At 38.1% G+C, this 25,769-nt stretch overlaps 1 protein-coding gene across 5 annotated transcripts in view; it reads left to right on the top strand.

Moving 5' to 3' along the window:
• The window catches only part of NDUFA5 (NADH:ubiquinone oxidoreductase subunit A5), an 85,839-nt gene that overhangs the window by 54,430 nt on the left and 5,640 nt on the right, over positions 1 to 25,769 (top strand). For 2 of the 5 annotated variants that reach the window (XM_063708028.1, XM_031012625.3), the window contains 2 exons: positions 1,454 to 1,511; positions 21,843 to 21,959. In XM_063708028.1, the coding sequence (XP_063564098.1) occupies positions 1,454 to 1,511; positions 21,843 to 21,959 (175 nt within the window). Of the gene's footprint in view, positions 1 to 1,453; positions 1,512 to 12,580; positions 14,656 to 14,981; positions 15,027 to 21,842; positions 21,960 to 25,769 lie in introns of those variants that run through there. The other 3 variants (NM_001279755.1, XM_055392137.2, XM_019030283.4) reach the window with 3 other exon arrangements.

Here is a 25,769-nt window from a genome sequence, read left to right as displayed (position 1 = left end):
ATATACAACATTTTCTTTATTCATTAATCTCTGAATGGACATTTAGGTTGTTTCCATATCTTGGCCATTGTGAACAATGCTACAGTTGAACATAGGATGCACACATCTCTTTGAGATCCTGATTTCACTTCTTATGGATATAAACCCACAAGTGGGATTTCTGGATCCTAAAATTCACATGGAATCACAAAAGACCCCAAATGGGCAAAGCAATTTGAGAAAGAACAAGGCTGGAGACATCACATTTTCTGATTTCAAAATATATTACAAAACTATAAAATTAAAACAGTGTTATACTGGCCTAAAAATTGACACACAGACCAGTGTAACAAAATAAAGAGTCCGGAAACAAACCCACATATATGCAATCAACTGATATTTGAGAAGAGTGCCAAGAATGCACAATGGAGAGAGGATGGTCTCTTCAATAAATGACGTGGAGAAAACTGAATATCCACATGCACAAGAATGAATTGGACCCTTATCTTACGCAATACACAAAAATCAACTCATCATGGATGTAAACCTAAGACCTAAAACTGTAAAACCACTGGAAGAAAAAATAAGGGAAAAGCTTCTTGACGCTGGTCTTGATAATGATTTATGACACTGAAAGCACAGGAAACAAATGCAAAAATAGACAAGTGGGACTATATTCTCAACTTCTTTCACTTTTCTTCTTAAAAATTTTGTTTAAATTAAAACATTGCTGGTGTGAATTTGGTGAAACAACATCTCATTTACACTGCTGGTTATTTTGTAAATTAGTACCACTGTTTTGAAAGACTTGGCAATGACCTTAACTGTTTATATTTTTTTGATATAATGCTATTCTTTTGGGGAATTGAACCCATATTTTGGCTTGGATACACCTTATTATCTATAAATAAAAAGATAAACTGGATTAAAAATCATATTTTCTATTTTTAAAATTGTTTGATTGGTCTTCCTGGGACATATTATTGTGATATTTCATCACTTTCATAGGGTGATTAATGAAATGAAAGTCCAAATATTTTGAAGTAAATTTTACATAGTTAGCATTTTTGTATTGTTCTTCCTTAACTCATAGATTGACCTTACACTTGTTTTAAACAATAATTAAACGCAATTAAAAACCACAGTACAACGAAAATGAAGAGCAACTTAATACTGAATAATAATCAAAACTGTTGAGGCTTTGTATGTACAGGTTTGATAAAGTGCTCCCAATCTCACTTGACCTCCACTAACCACAGCATGTACTCAACTGCTGTGCAGTTGGTGCTTCTCAATTGTATTTGTTTTTATGGTACATTTAAAGAAATGATCATTTATTCCTTAAAAACAAATGGAAACAAATATTACAACTTTTATTGACCCAAATGACCTGGAACGCAGACTTGAACAGCTAGGGGTTCTTGAACCACTGTCAGGAAATGATGTCCTAGTCAAACCATTGTGTGTTTTACAGATGGAAATATTGGCATAGTTCCAAAGGAGTTAAAGGACTCACCCAGGCCATACAGCTGGTAAGTTGTAGAGCGATATTCCTGCTGAAAGTTCTTTTCAGTTTTAGTGATTTTGAAGAGAAATCCATATGGACAGGTAAATTTGTTAGAAAAAGAACTATATAAATGCAGTGGTAATGGGAAATGGATGGGGCTCAAGAAGCAAAGATATATAAACCTACTTGACCCAAGTTAGGAACAGGAAGGGAGAAATTGTCTGATAGCCTTGCAGTGGTTCCTTACGGAACTAATACAAGATTTACCAAAGGATTCTTTAGGGCTATTCTGCTAAGCCCTATAATTTGTCAAGGTGAGTCATTTCAAGCCTAAGGGTAGAGGCAAGCAGGCATGCCTGCTAGAGTGTTTGAGGACGTCAGAAGCCAGTTTCTTAGTGTGTTTGGCTTTCCTTGCTCATGCCCAGATCATTCCAGAAATAAAGAAAAGGCCATTCAAGGAGGCATCACATGGCTGCTCACATGAATATTATACCAGTAACAGTCCCTGCCACTCTCGGTGGAAGGGACAGTCAGGGAACTATCAGGGTGGGTGATATAGTTAAAAAGTAAGTGCTACCTTTCACCACTTATAAGAGCTATGGCAGGCCGGGCGCGGTGGCTCACGCCTGTAATCCCAGCACTTTGGGGGGCCGAGGTGGGTGGATCACGAGGTCAGGAGATTGAGACCATCCTGGCTAACATGGTGAAACCCCGTCTCTACTAAAAAATACAAAAAAATTAGCTGGGCGTGGTGGCGGGCCCCTGTGGTCCCAGCTACTTGAGAGGCTGAGGCAGGAGAATGGTGTGAACCCGGGAGGCGGAGCTTATAGTGAGCCGAGATCGTGCCACTGCAAGCCAGCCTGGGCAACAGAGCCAGACTCCGTCTCAAAAAAAAAAAAAAAAAAAAAAAAAGCTATGGCAGTAGTTGTAAACTTTAGGTATTGTTGACAATGACTTATATCCCATCATAGTGCAGTTTTTCCTTAGTCAAAAACATAATAATAACAATCATTATTTGCTTCTAACTTCTAATTGTCTAAGTCATCCGTACAAAGGCATTCTCATCACATTCAAATTCCCTTCTGCTTCCTCTTTTTTGTAACTTGCCAAAGAAATTAGTTATACTTAATGGGCTTGCCTCTCTGTTACCTCAAGAGTGTTTCCTACATGTCCCCTGCAACCACCACAGCTACACTATGCATTTAAGATATGTAAATTCCATTTAGCATCCTTTTCTACCTTGTTTACTGGCCTTGTGCTACTGTGGGTTCATCTTCTTGTTCAGCTGGATTTTATAATAACCTTGTCCACCTTTCTTCAGCCTCTTCCTTTTCCCTGACTACTCCCCTTCCCCTAGGCGCTGACAGCGGATGCACTGACTCTCTCACTTCCTTCCTGATTTTATGGTCTCTTAAGTCAGTCTCATACATCCTCTAACTATTAAAAACGCATGCAATAGCATTTTAAGGCCACATAGGATCACACACCACAACCCACACCAGGTAGTAATGACTTTTTAAATATTATGTTGGCCTTTTTTTTGGGCCCTAGCTATTGCTGGACCACATTTTTTCCCCTTGCTATTTACATGTATCTGAGATCTTTTAGCTCAAACTCCTTTATGCTGTATTGGTTGTTATGTTTCTTCCCAGATGAATTTACCAGAACATTTAAAAGAAAAAAAGCTTTTTATTCCCTCAATGTTAAGATGTTGCCAAGATTGCCATTTACGTCTGTCTCTTTAGCACCACCACCTGACAAAATGACTCCTTAATGGTTGAGAACGGCCAGTCTAGTTCACTGACAGGTCGCCAGAATCCTCAGTACTTACAGCAGTTTCTGATACAGAGTAAACATCAATAGACTTTGGCTTAATAAATGATTATTTTAGTTGTTATGTAGTTTATTCAGTTTTTAAAAAACACTCATATCCTTTTCACATTTCTGAAGTCCTTTCTCTATTATAGCTGTTGTCTTCTGTCCCCCATTTTATCATGTTTATTTCACTTGTCATTGTATGTTGGATGAGATTAGTTAGAAATATAGTGTCAACATTTATTATGTATTTTCATAATTTTTCAACTTTTTATACTTAATTTTCTCATTCTATATCTAAATTATGTTAAGGTATTCATTTTTAAAATAATTACTGTTTTGTTACCATTTTGTTGATTTGTATATTCTCATCACCATTTACATTAATAATGCATATTTATTTTAATCCCACAAAATAGTTTTTATCTCCTTAGACAAACGTTTTTGCCTTTCATCACTTATTTTCTTTCTTGCTTTTAAATGAGGAGCAACATTTCCCATACAGAAGTGGAGTTAAGCCTTCCCCAAATGGCAGGTGTGAGGTGGCTAGAAATATTTAATATTCAATCCTCCCATAGGTTTTAATTTTCTTTTTTTTTTTTTTCTTGAGATGGACTTTCGCTGTTGTTGCCCAGGCTGGGGTGCAATGGCACGATCTCAGCTCACTGCAACTTCCACCCTCCCGGGTTCAAGCAATTCTCCTGCCTCAGCCTCCCAAGTAGCTGGGATTACAAGCATGCGCCACCATGCCCGGCTAATTTTGTATTTTTTTTTTTTAGTAGAGATGGGGTTTCTCCATGTTGGTCAGGCTAGTCTCAAACTCCCAACCTCAGGCGATCTGCCCGCCTCAGCCTCCCAAAGTGCTGGGATTACAGGCGTGAGCCACCGCGCCCAGCCAGTTTTAATTTTCAATACAGACAACTATGTTTAACCTCAATATTAAACTTAATCCAAATCTGAGTGGGAGTGTGAGATATCCCCATTTTCACACATTGATTAACTCAAATGTATAGAAGCAGATAGCCACTAAGATAAAACCGGATAATGGCGCTTTTATTTGAATTTCAGCCCATTTTAGAATGAAGTTCTGAAAATCAACATATCTGAAAACCACAATTATTTGAGTATGGACACTTTTTAGAAGTGTTCATACTATAGATAGAGAAAAAAACAGGTAAAAATCCAAATCATTTAGAACATACCTGATATGGATGGAGGCACAAGAGATGGATAACATCCAAGTGATTGGAATTTGAATATTTTCGTCTATTTTAATCATTAGCTTAGCAGAATGTTTGTTTTTTTTTTCTTTCCAAGGTTGAGAGAGGAAATAATAGTTTCTGATTCTGGGTTATTTTCGCTTTTGCTACCAGTCTTGAAAAATAAGGGGAAACTGGCTAAGCATTACCTGTCCCCTGTACATTTTCAGAAATGAGCTCCCCAGGGTCTGAGAATTGAGCTGCTTTCTTCTTATTCAGTGGTTTTTCCTCATGCCTCTCTCAGTGATTGGCTGTGGAACAGCGCTCCAGAATCCTAGATTCCAGGCTAACATTTTAACCACCTAACTTTGGTAGGACCCAGTCCCTCACGAAAGAGCTTGCATCACTGAGAAGCAGCGTAGGAAGTCCTAACTCTTCCAACACTTAATTTTGGATAAACAAGAGCTCTTTTATTGGATAGGCTAGAGGCCTCACACAGCAAATTTTGTAAAATGTGAGACCCAGATTTTTGCTCTAAGTCACCTGGATCTGGCCTACAAACCTTATTTACAGAACTTCCCAACATTCATCTCCTTCCTGAAGAGGATAAGAACATTTACTCCTCTGGCAACTCTCTCCCACCTGAGAACACAGTGCCTTTGATCCCCTTGCTACTCACATTTAGACATTCTGAAATCCCTTTCTGATGCCAAGGATGATGTTCCTAATTCTACTGTCACTAGCCTAGAATACCACTCTCAAGCCACTGTCCCTCTGCAAAAGGATTGGCCCAGAAATCTACACATTTTCTCACTACATGGAACTTAATTATGCAGTACCTTAGTCAGGATCAAATAGCTCTATCTAGTTTTGGTGTCTTTAGCAAATATGATACAGCAGAAGCCTGAACCCAGGGTTACAACAAATCAACACATATGCATCTTTCATGATCATATGATTCTATATTCTAGAATACATCCTACAATGATAAAAATTCTTAGAATCTGGAGGAACAGGGAGCAAAGACTATGACCTCATGAGCTTCTATTCATCTCAGTTCCAGTGACTATACCAGCATTGCCTCGTTTGAAAAATAAGGTCATTTCGGTCAAATCCAAATGTGGTTTCCAGAAAAGAGTGACTTAGGGTATCCAAAGACATAGGTCCCTTCACAGAGGAGCAAATGGATATATCAGGTGATTAATTCCAATGTAATAGTTTCTTTATATTTATGAAAATGTATATATATACATGCACATGTATCTTTAAAATGTCATTAGTACATATATGTTTGTTAATAAATATTTCTTCTGTCCTAAATTATAATTTTGGATGATATAAATACTACAAATTAAAAATTATGATGGTAATTTGGTAAAGGCCTATTTTTCAGCAATCTGAACTGGAAAGGCTGTATTTCCATGGTTCATGTTTCTAGGGGCAGCTATCCTAAGGAAGAGGGGAGCATATTATTAAACTAATCTATTTCTCAGGGTATTAGTTTTCTAGGGTTGCTATAACAAAAGTGCCACAAATTGAGTGGCTTAACCAACAGAAATTTATTATCTCACAATTCTGGAGGCTAGAGGTCCAATATAGAGGTATTGACAGTGTTAGTTCCTTCTGAGGGCTGAGAGAAACAATCTGTTCTATGCCTCTTCCCTAACTTCTGGTGGTTTGGGGGCAATCTTTGGTGGTCCTTGGCTTGTAGATGCATCACTCTGATCTCTGCCTTCATCTTTGCTAGTGGTACTGAACAGTGTGTGTTTCTATGTCCAAATTTCCACTTTTAATAAGGACATTATTGACACTGGATAAGGTCTCACTCTAATGACCTCATCTTAACTTGATTACATCTGCAATGACCCTATTTCCAATGAAGGTCACTTTTTTTTCCTTTTTTTTTTTTTTTTAGATGGAGTCTCACTCTGTCACCCAGGCTGGAGTGCAGTGGCATGATCTCGGCTCACTGCAACCTCCACCTCCCTGGTTCAAGCAATTCCCCCGTCTCAGCCTCCTGAGTAGCTGGGACTACAGGTGTGTGCCACCACGCCTGGTTAATTTTTTTGTATTTTTAGTAAAGACGGGGTTTTACCATGGTGGCCAGACTGGTCTCGAACTCCTGACCTCAGGAAATCCACCCGCCTTGGCCTCCCAAAGTGCTGGGATTACAAGGCGTGAGCCACCGCGCCCGGCCAACTTTTGTATTTTTAGTAGAGGTGGGGTTTCACCATGTTGGCCGGGCTGGTCTTGAACTCCTGACCTCAAATGATCCATCTGCCTCGACTTCCCAAAGTGCTGGGATTACAGGCGTAAGCCACCGCACAAGGACTGAAGGTCACATTTTGAGGTAATGGGGATTAGGACTTCAACATATACATTTTGGGGGAAACAATTTGTATTATGGTTCCCCACAGAAACAGAACAAATATGGTATATAAAAACATATCTTATCTGGGGAACCCTAAAGCAAATTGTTTCCCCCTAAATTCGTGTGTGTGTGTGTGTGTGTGTGTGTGTGTGTGTGTGTGTGTATTATAAGCTAAATAGCCAGATAGCTGGTAAAACATTTCTGGGTGTGTCTGTTACCTCTGAGGATGCTTAGAGAAAAGATTAGCATTTGAATTTATAGAATAAGGCAAAGAAGATTACCCTCACCAATAAGGTGGCCATCATCCAATCCCTTGAAGGCTTGAACAAAGAGACAGAAGAAGGGTGAATTCACTCTCCCTGTTTGAGCTGAGACATCTATATTCTTCTGCCTTTGATTATCAGTGCTCTTACTCTTGGACTGGGACCAGGATTGATACCATTGGCTCTCTGGGTTTTCAGGCTTTTGGGCTTGGACTGAATCACAACACCAGCTTTCCTAGTTCATCAGCTTGCAGACAGCAGATTGTGGGACTTTTCAACTTCCGTAATTGCATAAGCCGATTTCTATAATAAATCTCTCTACATGTATGTGTGTATGTTTATATGTACTTGTGTATATGTGTATATGTGTGTGTGTGTGTGTGTGTGTGTGTCCAGTTGCTTCTCAACTTACAAAGGGGCTATATACCAATAAACCCATCATAAAATTGAAAATATCATAAGTCAAAAATCCATTTAATACTCCAATGAACTATCATAAAGTTAAGAAATCATAAGGCAAACAATCGTTAAGTCCAGATGTTTCTTGACTTATGGTGTTACGTCCCAATAAACCTATCTTAACGTCAAAAAATTGTAAGTCAAAACATTGTAACTTGGAGATCATCTGTATATGTGTGTGTATGTGTGTATGTGTATATACACGCACACACAATAGGATATATAAAAATATCCTATATATAGGGGTATTTTATATATATCTCCTATATATATGGCTGTTTCATATGTGTATATGTGTGTGTGCATGAAATGAAAATGAAATATTAAATATCCCACTGGTTCTGTTTCTCTGGGGAACCCTGACTAATACAGGAGGTTAGGTCTGAGAAGTGAGGGGCAAGGCATTGTGGATTGCAAGGTGTAAGAACTTTGACTTTTATAGCTTGAGTGAAAAAAATCATGGGAGAATTTTGAGCAAAGTACATTTTAAAAGAATTATTCTAGCTACTGGGTTGAGAATAAAAATAGTAAACTAATAAATTAATAGTAGTCAAGTAGGTGGTGCCATATTACACGTACTGGGTGAGGCATATACATATAATAAGTCATTTATTGTACTCCAGAGAGGGAGGCAAAAGTCAAAGCAGGGAGACCTGTTTTGGGTGTTCTTTTCTTGTTGTTGTTTTATTGATCTGCAAAAGTTCCTTACATATTCTAGGCATCACCTATTTTTTGGTGGCTATATGGGTTGCAGATATCTTCTTCCCGTCTGTGTTGTTTTACAATTTAAATGATGTCTCTTGTTATTCAGAAGTATAGAATATTAATGTAGTCAAATTCACCAACCTTTTTTGATAGATTTTATTTCATTTTTCATAGACATTTGTATTGGGTCATACTGCTCACAGTCCTGCCACATGCAGACTCCTTCTTCACACTGCCCATGATGTGGCATCTAAACATAAATCTCAATCCTGGTGCTTCCTGTTTAGAACCCTTAGAGAACTGCCTGTGGCTCTGTGACCCTCATCATTTAGCCTCCTGTAGGTCTACTGGCTCTAGGATACTGTGATAACAGCCACGTATATGTATAAAAGGCACACTTTATGTTATTGTGCTTTGCTATATTGTTTTACTTCACAGATATTTTGCAAATTTAAAGTTTGTGGCAACTATGTATCAAGCAAGTCTATTAGCACCATTTTTTCCAATAGCATGTACTCACTTCATTCTTCTGTGTCACGTTTTGGTAACTCTTGAAATATTTCAAACTTCTTCCTTATCTATTATGGTGATCTGTAATTACTGATCTTTGATGTTAGTGTTGTTAAGTGTCTTAGAGTTCAACAAACCACCCCATATAAGACAACAAACTTAAATGTTATTTGTGTTCTGGTTGCTCCACCGACTGGCTGTTCCCCATCTCTCTCCTTCTGCTCTAGCCTTCCTATTCCCTGAGATACAACAATGTTGAAATTAGGCCAATTAATAATGCTGCAATGGCCTTTAAGTGTTCATGTGAAAGGAAGAGTCACAAATCTCTCACTTTAAAACAAAAGTTAGAAACGATTAAGCTTAGTGAGGGAGGCATGTTGAAAGTTAAGATGGGCCAAAAAGGAGGCCTCTTGCACCAGTTAGCCAAGCTGTGAATACAAAGAAAAAGTTCTTGAAGAAAATTAAAAGTGCTACTCTGTTAACACACGAATGATAAAAAGGCAAAACAGGCCAGGCGCGGTGGCTCACACCTGTAACCCCAGCACATTCAGAGACCGAGGTGGGCGGATCACCTGAGGTCAGGAGTTCTAGGCCAGCCTGACCAACATGGTGAAACCCTGTCTCTACTAAAAATACAAAAAAAAATTAGCTGGGAGTGGTGTGCCTGCCTGTAATCCTAGTTACTCAGGAGGCTGAGGCAGGAGAAATGCTTGAACCCGGGAGGCAAAGGTTGCAGTGAGGCGAGATTGTGCTGCTGCACTCCAGCCTGGGCAACAGAGAGAAAACTCTGACTCAAAAAAAAAAAAAAAAAAAAAGAAAGAAAGAAAGAAAGAAAAGAAAAAGAAAAACAGCCTTATTGCTGATATGGAGAAAGTTTTAGTGACCTGGATAGACCAGGCCATCCACAACATTCCCTTAAGCCAAAACCTAATCCAGAGCAAGGCCCTGACTCTCTTCAGCACTATGAAGCCTAAGAGAGGTAAAAAAGCTGCAGAAGAAAACTCTGAAGCTGTTAGAAATTGGTTCATGAGGTTTAAGGAAAGAAGCCATTTTCGTAACATAGAAGTGCAAGGTGAAGCAGCAAGTGCTGATGTAGAAGCTGCAGCAAGATCCAGAAGATCTAGCTAAGATCACTGATGGAGATAACCACAGGAAACAACAGATTTTTAAAAATGTAGATGAAACAGCCTTCTATGGGAAAAAGATGCTATCTAAGACTTTCAAAGCTAGAGAGGACAAGTCAACACCTGGCTTCAAAGCTTCAAAAGACAGGCTAACTCTCTTGTTACAGGCTTATGCAGCTATTGAAGCCCATGCTCACTTACCATCCTGAAAATCCTAGGACCCTGAAGAATGATGCTAAACCTAGTCTGCCTGTGTTCTATAAATGGAACAACAAAGTCTGGGCTAAGAAAAAAGAAGATTTCTTTCAAAATATTACTGCTCATTGAAAATGTACCTGGTCACTCAAGAGCCCTGAGGATGAAGATGTACAAAGAGATTAACATTGTTTTCATGCACAACATGCTGCAGTCATCATTCTGCAGTCCATGAGTCAAGGAGTAATGTCCACTTTCAAGTCTTATTTAAAAAAATACATTTTATAAGGCTATAGTTACCATAAATAGCGATTCCTCTGACAGATCTGGGTAACATAAATTGAAAACCTTCTTGAAAGAACTGACCACACTAGATGCTATTAAAAAGATTTGGTGATTCATGGGCCAGGTGCGGTGGCCACGCTTGTAATCCTAGCACTTTGGAAGGCTGAGGTGGGTGGATCATGAGGTCAGGAGTTCAAGACCAGCCCGGCCAAGACGGTGAAACCCCATCTCTACTAAAAATACAAAAATTAGCCGGGTGCGGTGGCAGATGCCTGTAATTCCAGCTACTCGGGAGGCTGAGGCAGGAGAATTGCTTGAACTGGGGCAGCAGAGGTTGCAGTGAGCCAAGATCATGCCACTGCACTCCAGCCTGGGCAACAGAGACTCCGTCTCAAAAAAAAAAATTGGTGATTCATGCAAGGAGGTCAAAATATCAACATTAACAGGAGTTTAGCAGAAGTTGATTCCAACTCACATGGATGACTTTGAGGGGTTGAAGATCAGTGGAAAAAGCCATTGCAAATGTGAGGAAAACAGCAAGAGAACCAGAATTAGAAGTAGAGCTTGAAGATGTGACTGAACTGCTGCAATCTCATGATAAAACTTGATCAGATGATGAGTTGCTTCTTGAATGAGCAAAGAAAGTGGTTTCTTGAGATGGAATCTACTCCTGGTGAAGATACTGTGAATATTGTTTAAATGACAACAAAGTCTTTATAATATTTTATAAATTTGGTTGATAAAGCAGCAGCAGAATTGAGAGGACTGATTCCAATTTTGAGAGTTCTTTTGTGAGACAAGTGTTATCAAACAGTGCCTTCTGCTACTGACAAATCTTTTGTGAAAAATTTCTGCAAAAAGGAAGCTGGGATTTTGATAGGAATTGTGATGAAACGCTACATCAACTTGAGTATTGCCATCTGACCAATATTGACTTCAAATCATTAAATAAGAAATGTCTATTTATTTAGATCTTTAGTATTTCCAACAATATTTAATACTTTTCAGTGTACAAGTGTTACACTTATTTTGTTAGATTTATTTCTTTTGGATGCTATGGTAAATAGAATTGTTTTCTTAATTTATTTTCAGATTATTCATTGCTATAATAGACTAGAACATATTTTTGTATATTGATTGCTATGGACTATGTCCCCCAGATTTCATATATTACAGCTCTAAAGCTCAATAAAATGGTATTTGGAGATGGAATCTTTGGGAGATAATTAGGTTTAGATGAGGTCATGATGGTAACAGTGGCCTTATAAAAAGGGACACCAGAGATCTTGCTCTCCACCCTGACCCAACCCCAAGCACACACGAAAAGAGGTAAATATGAGCATACCGTGACAGGGTAACCAGTATAAGCCAAAAGAAAAAGCCTCAGAATGAAATCTGTCTTGCTGGCTTTGGTCTTAAACTTATCAGCCTTCAGAACTGTGAGAAATATATTTCTGTTGTTTAAGCCACCTCATCCATAGTATTTTGTTATGGCAGCCTGAGCTGACCCTGATAGATCATGTATAATGTAACCTTGCTGAAGTTATTTATTTTAATTGTATGTATGTGTGTATTCCTTAATAATCCTATATAAAAGATTATGTAACTGTGAATAGAGATAGTTTTACTTTTTCCTGTCTCTTCTGGATGACTTTTATTCATTTTATTTTCTTGCCTAATTCCCTTAGCTAATATTTCCAATATATTGTTGGATAGAATTGGTGAGAGTGGAAAAATATTTGTCTTGTGAATGATCTTAGCAGAAAAGAATTGCCTTTCACTCTTAAGTATGATGTTGTGGGGTTTTTCTAAGCATCTTTATCAGGTTGAAAAATTTCTCTTCTTTTCCCAGCTTGTTGTGTGCTTTTATCATGAAAGCATGTTGAAATTTGTCCAATGCTTTTTCTGCATCTATTAAAATTATCATATAGTTTTTGTCCTGTATTCAATGGTACATTAGATTAATTGATTTGGGGATGTTAAACCAACTTTGTATTCTTGAAATAAATATCATTTATTTGTGGTGTATAATTTTTTTTTCATATGCTACTGAATTTGGTTTGCTAGTACTTTTCTGAGTATTTTGTGTTTATTAATAAGGGATATTGGCCTGAAGTTTTATTTTCTTTTTTCTTTCCTTTTTTTTTTTTTTTTTTTTTTTTGTGAGACAGAATCTTGCTCTGTCACCCAGGCTAGAGTGCAATGGCCCAATCTTGGCTCACTGCAACCTCTGCCTCCTGAGTTTGAGTGATTCTCCTGTCTCAGCCTCCAGAGTAGCTGAGATTACAGGCACGCACCACAAGGCCTGGCTAATTTTTGTATTTTTAGTAGAGAGAAGGTTTTGTCATGTTGGCCAGGCTGTCTCAAACCCTTGACCTCAGGTGATCCTCCCGCCTCAGCTTCCCAAAGTGCTGGGATTACAGGCATGAGCCACCAGGCCCGGCCGAAGTTTTCTTTTCTTGTTGATTTCTTTGTCTGGTTGGAATCAGAGTCCACACCCGGCTGAAGTTTTTGTTTCTTGTTGATTTCTTTGTCTGGTTGGAATCAGAGTAATACTTGCCTTATAGAATTAGTTGTTAATTGTTTCGTCCTCTTCTATATTTTGGAATAGTTTCTTAAGTGTTATTCTTTCATTGTTCAGTGGAATTTACCAGCGAAGCCATCTGGACCTGTGCTTTTCCTTCTGGATAGGTTTTTTTTTTTCTTGCTAATTCAATTTCTTTAATTATGTTAGATCTAGTCAGATTTTTCTTTATGCCTTCTTGAGTTGATTTAGGTAGTTTGTGTTTTTCTAGGAATCTGGCCATTTTATCTACTTTATCTTTTTTAAGCATAGTTGTTCATAGTATTCCTTCTTATTCCTGTTTATTTCAGCAAGGCTATTAGTGATGGTTCTTTTATTCTTGCTTGTATTAAATCTTCTCTCTTTTTTTTCTTAGTTTCACTAAAGGTTTGCCAATCTTGTTGATCCTTTTAGGGAACCAATTCTTGGTTTCATTGATTTTCTTTATTGATATTCTGTCTCCTTCTTTTCTAATCTTTAATATTTCCTTTCTTCTGTTTGCTTTTGGTTTAGCTTTCATTTTTTCTAGTCTCATGCCTCTAATGAAAGGCCTCATCTCTTCCAACTCATTCTCTTCAACTGTTGCCTAAGTTGTTTGTATATCTGAAACATAAATTTGATGGTGTCACTTAGAAGCTTAAAAGTCTTCTCATTGTTCCCGTTCCTTAAAAAGTAAAATTCAAATTTTGTATAATGGCAAACAACACCTTTCATAATCTTAACCAGTTTACCTTAACAATCAAACCCACCTTTCCAATCACATAAAATCACCTGGAATTTATATATACATTTTTAACCTCTTTTCCTTTGTACTTGTGTTTTCTCAATTTGTTCTTTTCTCCTACTGACTTTTTAGAAAGTCACCCACGCATTTTAGTTATTTCCTTTTCCCTGGTACCATCACACTTTGCATCAACTTCTTTTAGAACAGTTACCAAATTATTTATTAATACACGCCTTCTTCATTATTCTTTGAATTCCAGGATGTGAAATCCCATTTTAGAAATTATGTCCCAGTAACTGACACATAGTGAGTGGTCAGTGTTTGTGGAGGTAGGAAAAAGTGGTATGGTCTGATATCATTTCGTCTGGAAAAAAGATGATGTATTTCAGCCAGTGAAATCGAAAAGAGCGATGGAAAATGACCTCACACTCCATAGGGCTTTGGTTCGTAAGACACAGAGTATACTGATATCCTTGTGCGAAGAACTAACTTGCTGTTGAGAGATCAATTCAGAGGATGCTCATGGTCCGTTATCACCTTCATTTTACTAAACTGAGAAAGGAAGGTTGAGGAATGCATCAACGGTTAAGCACAGTGCAGGTTCCTACAGCGACTGGAGTTTTTTGGTAGTTGGGAATGTTTCCCTCAATCTTTGGGCAAGCCGTCAGCAGTGGCAGGAACAGGAACAGACAGCTGAGAAACCCTTTCTTTCCCCAATCATCTTCTAGCTTAGCTTTAGGCTTGTATGCCCATCGCGCATGCGTCAATTTTTCTCTTTTAATATGGGCGGGGCAGAGTCTTTGCTCCTTTGGCGATCCTGAGGGGGTGGAGCTAAGCTGTTTCCAGGGTGACAGAGTGGCGACCTCGGTGGTCGATTGAGCAGGTCTGAGAATTGTTCCCAAAGGGCTGTGCGTCACCGAGTCGTCGGTGCTGTCATGGCGGGTGTGCTGAAGAAGGTGAGACGAATGGAGGTCACTGTTGGAATTTAGACTGTGGGGGTAGACTCAGTCCGATAGCCCTACTTCCCGCGGGTGTTGACCCCTACTGTCGCGGGTTCGGCGGTGCTTTTCGGGGACTCGTTCTGCATGCCTTACCGGGTAGGGCAGGTTAGTGGTTCCGCTCGGAGAGTCAGGAAAAAAGCTCCAAACAAGCGAGACTGAGAGACCAGTAGCTGGCTTTAGACCAGTTTTAGCCGGGGGATTCGTGGTTTTGTATTTCCTTAGCGTGCTGGACGTATGGAAACCGTAGTAAACAGCATGAATCGTGTTTTGTTTTTGAACAGACCACTGGCCTTGTGGGATTGGCTGTGTGCAATACTCCTCACGAGGTATGTACCTTTGTTCTTTCTTCGTTCTTGAATTCCCAAGGAAGACTAAATTCCTGTCACTTTGCTTATTGCAGGGTTAACGGGATGCAGATGTTTCAAGCCCTTAATTACAACCCGCGTGAGCTCTTGAGACACGGGCGCTGTCCACCTACTTCGTTGATCCGTTGTCACATTTTTATTTATTTTTGCCATGACCTCTTTATTAAGCCAGTTTTCTTGTTGACTTTTTCCTTGACATTTTCATGGCTTCACTTGTGCTTGCTTCTGTCAGCGCCATCTCAAATTTATATCTCCGTTTTCCATCTTTTCTCCCTGCCTTACCGTTTCTGCTTAGGTGCGTTGGATTACATCTATTTAGGCTTACTAAAGGTACTGCCCCCTTTTCCTTCTATTAGGTCTTTTTCATCTGTATTCGCGAATGTTTTCATCAAAAAAACCCACAAAATTTTCTTATCCTTCTTTTCCCTTCTATAATCACACCATTTCTTTGCTTCACTTTACAGATAACTCAAAAGAGTTATCTCTATTTTCTCCAATTTCTTTCTTATTCACCCTTGAATGCACTCAGTCACCCTTGGCGTTTTTCAAGTTCACCAGTTATCTCCATGCTGCCAAATCCAATGATCAGCTGATATTTCTCACCTTCATTGACCTAATAGCAGCGTTTTTTGACACATTTGACACTTTTTCCATCACGCTCTTTTCAAGTTCACCAGTTATCTCCATGCTGCCAAATCCAATGGTCAGCTTATGTTTCTCACCTTCATTGACCTAATAGCAGCGTTTTTTTTTTTTTTTTTTTTTTGACACATTTGACACTTTTTCCATCATGCGCTTTCTTTACTGGGCTTCAGGACTCCCCCAGTCTCCTGATTTTTTCCCCCTACTCTTTGGCTTTCTCTTTTTCTGGTTATTTCTCTTATGCCCACTTTTAAAATTTGAGTTAGTCAGGATTTAGTTCTTGGACCTTTTCTTTTGGACCTGTACTCTGTCACCAAGAGAGAGCAAATCCAAATAGAGAACGGTTTTAAATACCACCTATACACTGACAACAGATTTCCATGTAAAGCATTGACCTCTTCCTTTATAAAAGTCCTGAATATTTAATTGCTTAGTGGGCATCTCTACTTGTATGTGTCAGACAGGCAACCCAAACTTAACATGTCCAAAATGGGGTTCCTGATCTTCTGCCTAAAACCTGCTCTTCTCTCAGGCTTCCTCATCTCAGTTAGTGGCAGCTCAATTATTTTGACTCAGGTCAGAAACTTGAAATCATCTTTGATTCCTTCCTTTCTCTTACACTCCACATTTGTTATTTCAGTAAATCCTCTAGGTTCCACCTTCAAAATATATCTTGATTTTGACAACATCTCACTACCTCCTCTGCTACTACCCTCTTCCTCAGTCACCATCATCACTGATGTGGATAATTGCATTCACTTCTTAACTGCCTCTCAATGCTTGTCACAGCCTCCATTTGGTCTTTTTTTCCAGCCAGGCTACTAGAGTTAGTCTGTTGAAATATGAGGTAGGTCAGATCTCTCCTTTCCTTAAAACTAATGGCTTTCCATTTCACTCTAAATAAAGACAAGTTTCTTACTGTGACCCTCTGGTTCACTATTCTACTGATTTATTTTGTTATGTCTCTACTAGAATGTAGGTTTCATGAAGGCAGGGATTTGTAATTGTTTCACTGCTAGAACTCTGTCACATAGTATGTGCTCAGTAAATAGTGTTAGTTGAATGAGTGTCTTGCACTTCCTGTGATTTCATAATAACTTTATTGTCATTGATGTAAAGAACTGAACTCATGGTTTTTCCCTTCTAAATATATTTCTTCCTCTGTGGGCTGTATTTTTCTTGATAGTTTCAGATCTTTCTACTCCCTAGGCTGGGAATTTGGACATCATAGTTGGTATTTCTCTTATACTTGTACTCTCATATTCATTCCAATGATGATTTTTATTTTTATTTTTTTTTGCTGATCCTTTTCTATAACAGCTCTCCAGTCTGACTTCTGTTTACTATTTCTATTGTTACTACCATAGTTCAGGTCCTTGTTCTTGTTTAGAGAATTGCAACAACCTCCTTACTGGCCTTTCTGCCTTGTTTCTCCTTCAGTCCTTTTAACTCACTACAATGAAGCTAATTTTCCTAATCTAATCACATGATTTTCCTAAATCTTTTAATTGTCCACAGAATAAAGCCCGAATGCTTTAACTTGGAATGCAGAACCACTTATAATGTGACATTTTCTCCAACTTTATCTCCTATGCATTTCCTTATGTGTCCTGTACAGCAGTATATTACAAAATCCCCAGTGGATGTCTGAAAACCACATATAGTACCAAACTGTATATATGCTATGTTTTGTTTCATACATACCTATAATAAAGTTTAATTTATGAATTAGGCACAATAAGAGATAAGCAGGCTGGACGTGCTGGCTCACGCCTGTAATCCCAGCACTTTAGGAGGCTGAGGCGGGTGGATTGCTTTAGCCCAGGAGTTTAAGACCAGCCTGGCCAACATGGCAAAACCCCGTCTCTACAAAAAATGTGGAAATTAGTCAGGTGTGGTGGTGTGCACCTAGTCCCAGCTACTCGGGAGGCAGAGGCAGGAGGATTGCTTGAGCCCCAGAGGTTGAGGCTGCAGTGAGCTCTGATGATGCCATTGCACTCTAGCCTGGGTGATGGAGTGAGACCCTGTCTCAAAAAAGAAAAAAAAAAGAGATAACAACTAATAAAATAGAACAATTATAACAATATACTGTAATAAAAGTTATGTGAATGTGGTCTCTTTGTCTCAAAATATCTTACTGTACTGTACCACCCTCTTGTGATGAAGAAAGGATAGAGTGGGATAGTGTGAGATTTCACCACACTACTTTGAATGGCACATAGTTTAAAACTTATAAATTGTTTATTTCTGGAATTTTTCATTTAATATTTTCTGACTGAGGTTGACTATTAGTAACTGAAACCTTGGAAAATGAAACCACGGATGGGTAAAGGGGAGCTACTGTATTTTAACCAAGTGCTGTCCATTAAAAACATAATGCGAGCCTTAAATGTAAGCCATATTTGTATGTAATTTAAAATTCTCTAGGACTAATTTTTTAATGAAGAAAAAGGTAAAATTTAATTATTTTATTTACCCTAACACATCTAAAATATTGCCATTTCAGTATATAATAAAAAAATTAATGGTATTTTATAGTTTTTTTTTCATACTAAATTTTCCAACTCTGGTATGTATTTATACTTATAACACATCTCAGTTTGGACTAGCCACATATCAAGTGCTCAGTAGCCATATTTAGCTAGCATCTACTGTTTTAGACAGCACAGTTCAAGAAAATAGAACTATATACCACTTCCTTATGTTTGCTGTATTTTCTGCCATTCAGTTCTATGTATTCTGTATGTAATTGCCTTTTCCAATATCTTTAAGTTTCTATGATCTACCATCCCTCTGGGTCTATCTTAGATGCCACCTTTTTGAAATATGAATGCTTCTCTGGTCTCAGCTGAAGTGAATTCTTCTGCTATAGAAAAGTAATGCTAATACTTAGTGAAACTTAATGTGTACCAGGTACTGTTCTAAGTTGTATATACCCTATGAGGCAGTATTATTCCCATCTTACAGATGAGGGATGAAGGCACAGAGATGGAAATAACTTGTCCAGTGCACCTAAGGAGTGGAGCCAGTGTAAACTCAAGCAGTTATGTTCTGGTTAGCACACCCTTAACCGTTGCTAAGTATTATAATATCTCTTTGCTGTATGTATTTCCCCATCCCTGCCAAACACACACTTATTTTTTCTTTTTATCATTTTTATTATTTTTCCTCTTCTGTATCTTACCCTGTGATATGGTTTAGCTCTGTCCCCATCCAAATCTCATCTTGAATTGTAGCTCCCATAATCCCCATGTGTCGTGGAAGAGGAACCTGGTGGGAGGTAATTGAATCATGGGGTGGGTTTTTCCCATGCTGTTCTTGTGATAGCGAAGAAGTCTCGTGAGATCTGATGGTTTTATAAAGGGCAGGTCCCCTGCACATGCTCTCTTGCTTCCTGCCGTGTAAGACAAGCCTTTGCCCCTCTTTCACCTTCTGCCATGATTGTGAGGCCTCTCCAGCCATGTGGAACTGTAAGTTCATTAAACTTCTTTTCCTTTATAAATCACCCAGTCTCAGGTATGTCTCTATTAGCAGCGTGAGAACAGATAAGTACACTCGATAGCACCTTAAACATATTGGAGTGTGATCCATGTCCAGTCTATCTTTATACGCAAACAGTGTGGTATTGTACATGGAAGTACTGAGTATATTTTGTCGTGGGTAGCGACTGTCTGGGGCTGGTGTTGCGTGGTGGTAAAAATAATTTACCAAGACATTTGAGGTAAAGAAAGGCAGATTCATTAGAGAAAGTATGAAAATACATTGCAAGAAAGCTATTGGCAAGTCAGCAAAAGAGGAGCTGAATGCAAGTAGCAAAGGCTTGCTGGGGATCTTAAAGGATGGTGCTTGTGCTGTGGGCTGAAGAGAGCTTTGTGCAGTACTGATAACACCTAGGTTACAATGAGCTATCAGGTGAGGGTCTGATGATAGCTGGGCACAGGAAGATTGTGAGTTATTTGTGCAGGAGGACTATGTGCCCTGGACCATGAAGAAAGGTGGACTTCTAACTTATCTGCTTTTTTATTTTTGCTTTACCCTGTTCCCTTATTAGGACTGCACACAATTTTTTTTTTTTTTTTTTTTTTTTTTTTTTTAGTTTAAGTTCTGGGGTACATGTGCAGAATGTGCAGGTTTGTTACATAGGTATACACGTGCCATGGTGGTTTGCCGCACCCATCAACCCGTCATCTACATTAGGTATTTCTCCTAATGCTATCCCTCCCTTGGCCCCCCACCCACTGACAGGCCCCAGTGTGTGATGTTCCCCTCCCTGTGTCCATGTGTTCTCATTGTTCAACTCTCACTTATGAGTGAGAACATGTGATGTTTGGTTTTCTGTTCTTGTGTTAGTTTGCTGAGAATGATGGTTTCCAGCTTCATCCATTTCCCTGCAAAGGATATGAGCTCATCCTTTTTTATGGCTGCATAGTATTCCATGTTGTATATGTGTCGTATTTTCTTTATCCAGTCTATCACTGGGCATTTGGGTTGGTTCCAAGTCTTTGCTATTATGAATAGTGAGGACTGCACACATTTTTTTTTTTAATTGAAAAAAAAGGTTGCTCTTTAGGAGAAGGGTTTGTATACTTGTAATTATTGAGACTTACTCCTGGAGTGATCATGTCTTGTTTGTTTCAACTGTTCTGGTTCATACCTGTGTTTTGGCATAATGATTAATAGGTATCTTTTCACTGTTATAAGTGTCCAAGTTTGGATGATAAACTAAGTGTCCACCCTATTGATAACATTTTTTCTTTTATTCTATATTAATAGTCCCCTGTTCTCATCTGTATTTCTCTAGACACTGATACATTTTTGTCAGGAAAGATTAAAATTTAAAACCTGAATTTTAGATCAGATTAAAACTTAATTAAAATGCTATATTAAAAACTAATATATGCATTATATATTTAAATTGGAGAGGATCAACTTCTTACTGATTTCTATACTGAAGTTTAAGTTCAGTGTGCTTCAGTACATGCTATGCATTGACTCAATTCTCTTGCTACTTTTTCGGTTGAGCCTTTTATGCAGACTTTATGTCGTAACTCATTCATAATCAGAAGCAAGAACACTGAAGTATTATGACCGTATTTAGTTAAATTTGATCATACAGATGTAATGATTATATGTGTTTATTTCTACAGAAATTCAAATAAGAAAAATTAAAAAAAAAATTTGCAGTGCTTCGGACCTCACTTTGAAAAATACTGATTCAGGCTGGGTGGGCTCACGCCTGTAATCCCAGCACTTTGGGAGGCCGAGGTGGGCGGATCACCTGAAGTCAGGAGTTTGAGACCATCCTGGCCAACATGGCAAAACCCTGTCTCTACTAAAAATAGAAAAAATAGCCAGGTGTGGTGGCGGGTACCTGTAATCCCAGCTACTTGGGAGGCTGAGGCAGGAGAATCACTTGACCCCAGGAGGTGGAGGTTGTAGTGAGCCAAGATCACGCCATTGTACTCCAGCCTGGGCTATAAGAGCGAAACTCTGTTTCAAAAAAAAGAAAAGAAAGAAAGAAAAATACCGATTTAGTAAATGACTTGATTTCCAAAAAGGTCATTAGCAATAAGTTGTTTTGTTTCTGACCAGCCTGGCCAACATGGCAAAACCCCGTCTCTACCAAAAATTAGCCAGGCGTGGTGGCGGCCACCTGTAATCCTAGCTACTGTGGAGGCAGAGGCAGGAGAATTGCTTGAACCTGGGAGGTGGAGGTTGCAATGAGCTAAGATCATGCCATTGTACTCCTGCCTGGGCAACAAGTGAAACTTCGTCTCAAAAGAAAGAAAGAAAGAAAAATACTGATTTGGTAAATGATTCGATTTCCCAAAAGGTCCTTAGCAATAAGTTAGTTTTGTTTCTACTTGTTATCATACCTTTGACTTATCTAGAACTTGTTATACACAGAAAATACAGAATGTTCCCATGTTTATGTACAGGTTTTTCCTAAGTTATAAAGGGTGTAGATAGGGCACAGACATAAAGAAGTCGGAGCAAAGAAGAGTTAAATTTAAAAAAAAAACAAAAAAAAAAAAACAGATGTGAGTTTTGTTTGTTTTGTCTTTGAGACAAGTGTTCCATTAAGTCTTCGGTAATATTTTAACCTATGGAAATTTGTATGGTTTGTCTTTTCAGAGGCTAAGAATATTGTACACAAAGATTCTTGATGTTCTTGAGGAAATCCCTAAAAATGCAGCATATAGAAAGTATACAGAACAGATTACAAATGAGAAGCTGGCTATGGTTAAAGCGGTAAGTAGCTAAGTCAGTTTTGTTGTCTTGGATTTGTGGTATCCAGTGTAACATTTAACCAAAAAAGTTTAGTTCCTTATTTTTTATATATTCGACACACTTTTCTTCTATTCTCCTTCCTTGAATGCTCTTTTCCCATCATTCCTCCCTTTTATTCAGCAAACTCTTGTTTATTGAGTGTTTTCTATATGCAGGCCTCTGTTACATACTGGAGTTTGAGACTAGGATCAGATCCTTCCTTAAAGTAACATTGTAGCTGTTCCTTTTACCTCTCTTCACTATTTAGTCCTTTATTGATCTTTTGCTTTTTATCTTGGATATATCAATCTTGATCTCCTTTTTCTAATCTTAGAGAACAATAAAAGCAAAACAAAAAAGGGCATTTTTTTTCAAAGAAACCTGTCAAAAAGACTAGACTGTTGTTAAGTAGCAGTTAATAAAAGTCTAGACTGCTGATTCATACCAAACTCTATTGCACTATTGTTAAATTTTCACACTAGCAATCATTAAATGGACTTTATGTAATTATCTAAAATAGTGCTTAGAAACTCTGAAGGTAATTTATATACATGCATAAGTGATCCTAGTCACATATATTTCTTCTTATTAGATTACCAGACTATATAGTTCAAAGAGAATTCCTATCTTTCGTTAGGTATGCAACAAAACAATGCAGTTTGTATTATATCGTATTTTGTATTGTATTATATGATGGGTCTCACTCTGTTACCCAGTCTAGAGTGCAGTGGCACGATCACAGCTCACTGCAGCCTTGACCTGCCAGTCTCAAGCAATCCTCCTACCTCAGCCTCCCAAGTAGCTGGGACAACAGGCACTCACCATCATGCCCAGCTAATTTTTAAAATTTTTTGTAGAGGCGGAGTTTCACTGTGTTGCCCTAGTTGATCTCAAGCTCCTGGCTTCAAGTGACCTTCCTGCCTTAGCCTTCCAAAGTGCTGGGATCACTGGCATGAGCTACCTGCACCTGGTGCCTCACCTATTTTATCATCATCTTTCAAATAGCCTCAAATGTTTTTAGCTTGTTCCTATCTTAAAAATAAAAAAAAACTGTATGCTTATATTTTCCTTTACTTATTGCCCTATTTTTGTTTTCTCCCATAGCCAGTTTCAACCAAAGAAGAGTTTACTCTCATACTTCTTTACTTACTGGTTCCAAAATCCTTTTCTCTGCTATTTAAACTGCCTTATAACTAATTGATCTGTTTGTACTTCCATTATACTTCATTACATGCTCCACCATACAGCCAATAATAGACTGATTTTTTTTTCAATATGTAAATCTTGTGATGGTACAGTTGTCCCTTGGTATCCATGAGGGATTGGTTCCAGGATTCCCATGGATGCCAAAATACAAGGATGCTCAAGTCCCTTATATAAAATGGCATAGTATTTGCATATAACCTATGCACATCCTCTTGTATACTTTAAATCATCTCTAGGTTACTTATAATACTACAATGTAATGCTGTGTAAGTAGTTATACTGTATTTTAAAAATTGCTGTATTGGTATTTTTATTGTGTTTTTTTGAATATTTTCCATCTGTGGTTGGTTGAATCCATTCTTAGTTGAATCCACAGATGCAGATCCTGAGGGCCAACTGTACTGTCTTGCTTAAAATCTTACTGTGGTTTTCTGTTCAGTGTTTCTCAAAGGCTGAGTTTAAGGATTTATGTTGAGCTGGTTGTATGAAGCTTACTTAGCTACCTTTATCTGCATGATTTTGATGTATGGCCATGTTTGGGAACCACTGGCCTAACAGGGTAAAAACATGGTATAGAAGGCCTTCTAAGTTCTGGCTCTTGGTTATTTTCTCAATCTGATCCTGTTGCTTCCTGTTTTATACTCTATACTTAAGCAGTACCAAACTGCTGGCAGTTCTGTGGATTCCTTGCATTTTTATTTTTGTGTTCATTTGTATTTTCTCATTTCCTGGAATGCCTTTACGTTGTTTGGTAGTTCTTACTTTTTCTTCATAAATCATCACTTCTTCTGTGAAACCTTTTCTTACTTTCTTAAGTAGAGTTTGACAACTTTGTTACCTCCTTTCCATTGTACCTTCATGCTGTATTATGTCTCCACCAGCCATAAGCTACTTGTTAATGATATTGGATTCAACTTTGTATCCTTAGACTCTAGCATGGTACCTGGAACATAAGGTTCCTTAGAAATGTGTCTTTATCCCGAAGGCTAGATATAACCCCAAACACTTAACAGTTGTATCTCTGATTCCTGTTTTTGGTAAAATTATCACAGATTTTTAACCCTGCGTACAGCCACACACAAAATCTTTAGTGAATATTGCCATGATTATAAAATATCTATTTACTAAGCCTAAGGTGGAAATAAAAGTAACTTTTTTTTCAGATTATTACTAGGGAGATAGTACTATTTTGGTGAAAAGCGTTGTTTGTGTCCCTGTCCAAGATTTTCATCTTAGTTCTAATACTTATTTGTGGAGTGACTTGGCATATTGCTAGTTTTCTCTGTCTCAATTTCATCATCTATAACGTGGGTATAATAATACCCACCTCGAACACTTTTTGTTAGAACCGAATGAGGTAATGCATGTAAAAGCTTAACATAGTCCCAAGTATATAGTGAGCATTCAGTACATGGTACCTTATCAAGTTTAATGGCATTATGCCATTGGTGACTAAAAATCACATTATTCACTATCGGTAAGACAAATTTTGAACTGTTCACCTAACACAGGCTTTTTCTGAAATGAAGGTGTCGTTGAACTTTCCTTGCCTTCTTTACCTTCACTCTCCTGAGTCTCTTATAACAGTGACCAGCTTCCCTGTTTTGTTTTTGATTTTTGGTCTCTCATATGAGTTAATTCCCTGTTAAATAATCTGTCTTAAACATGCTTATTACTTTTTCCCCTTTTCTCCCCCTTTCAGCTGTTTTTTATGTATTCACTTCTTTAACCAAGAAACATTTATTGAATGCCATGTATGGTTCTAGGCATGGAAGCTTGTGCCTAGTTGACACAAAACAGATAAAAATCCTTTCCTTCTTGGAGATTAGATGTTAGTGATGGGAGACCAAAAGAAAAAAAAAAGTAAAAACTGAGTAAAGAAGTACATAGTGTGTTAGAAAATAGTAAGTGCAGTGAAGGAAAATAAAACAAGGAAAATGTGTGCCATGGTGGGGATAGGGGATGTTACACTATGTATTAATTTCGTATGGCTGCTATAATATTCCCACAAACTTGGTGGCTTAAAACAATGTAAGTTTATTTTATTAGATTTCTGGAGGCCAGAAGTTGGAAATCAACATCAGGGACCCAAATCAAGGTGGTGTTGTCAGGGCTGTGCTTCCTTTGGAGGATATGGGGTAGAATCTGTTCTTGCCTCTTTCAGCTTCTGGTGGCTTTTGGCATTTATTGGCTTGTGGTCTCATCACTGCAATTTCTGCCTTTGTGGTTACATTACCTTTTCCTTTTCTGTGTGTAATATCCCTCTGCCTCTCTCTTATAAGGACACTTATAATTGCAGTTAGGGACTATATGGATAATTCAGGAAAATCTCCCCATGTCAGCATCCTTAACTTGATCGTATATGTGAAGTCTTTGCTGTGTAAAGTAACATTCACAGTTTCTAGAAATTAATACATGTATATCTTTTGTGGTATTTTTCAGCCTATCATAATGCAAATTATCAGTAGTTAATCAATAAGAAGGTGTTATTTGAGCAAAGATTTGAAAGGTGGTGAAGAAACAAGTGATGCAGATACCCTGGGCCATCCAGCAAGATACCCTGAGGCAGTAACATATCACGTCTTG

Source organism: Gorilla gorilla, chromosome 6, assembly GCF_029281585.2.
Source record: "Gorilla gorilla gorilla isolate KB3781 chromosome 6, NHGRI_mGorGor1-v2.1_pri, whole genome shotgun sequence".
NCBI classification, from domain to species: domain Eukaryota; kingdom Metazoa; phylum Chordata; class Mammalia; order Primates; family Hominidae; genus Gorilla; species Gorilla gorilla.
The sequence above is the reverse complement of the archived record's forward strand: the minus strand, read 5'-3'. Positions and strand labels throughout refer to the sequence as shown.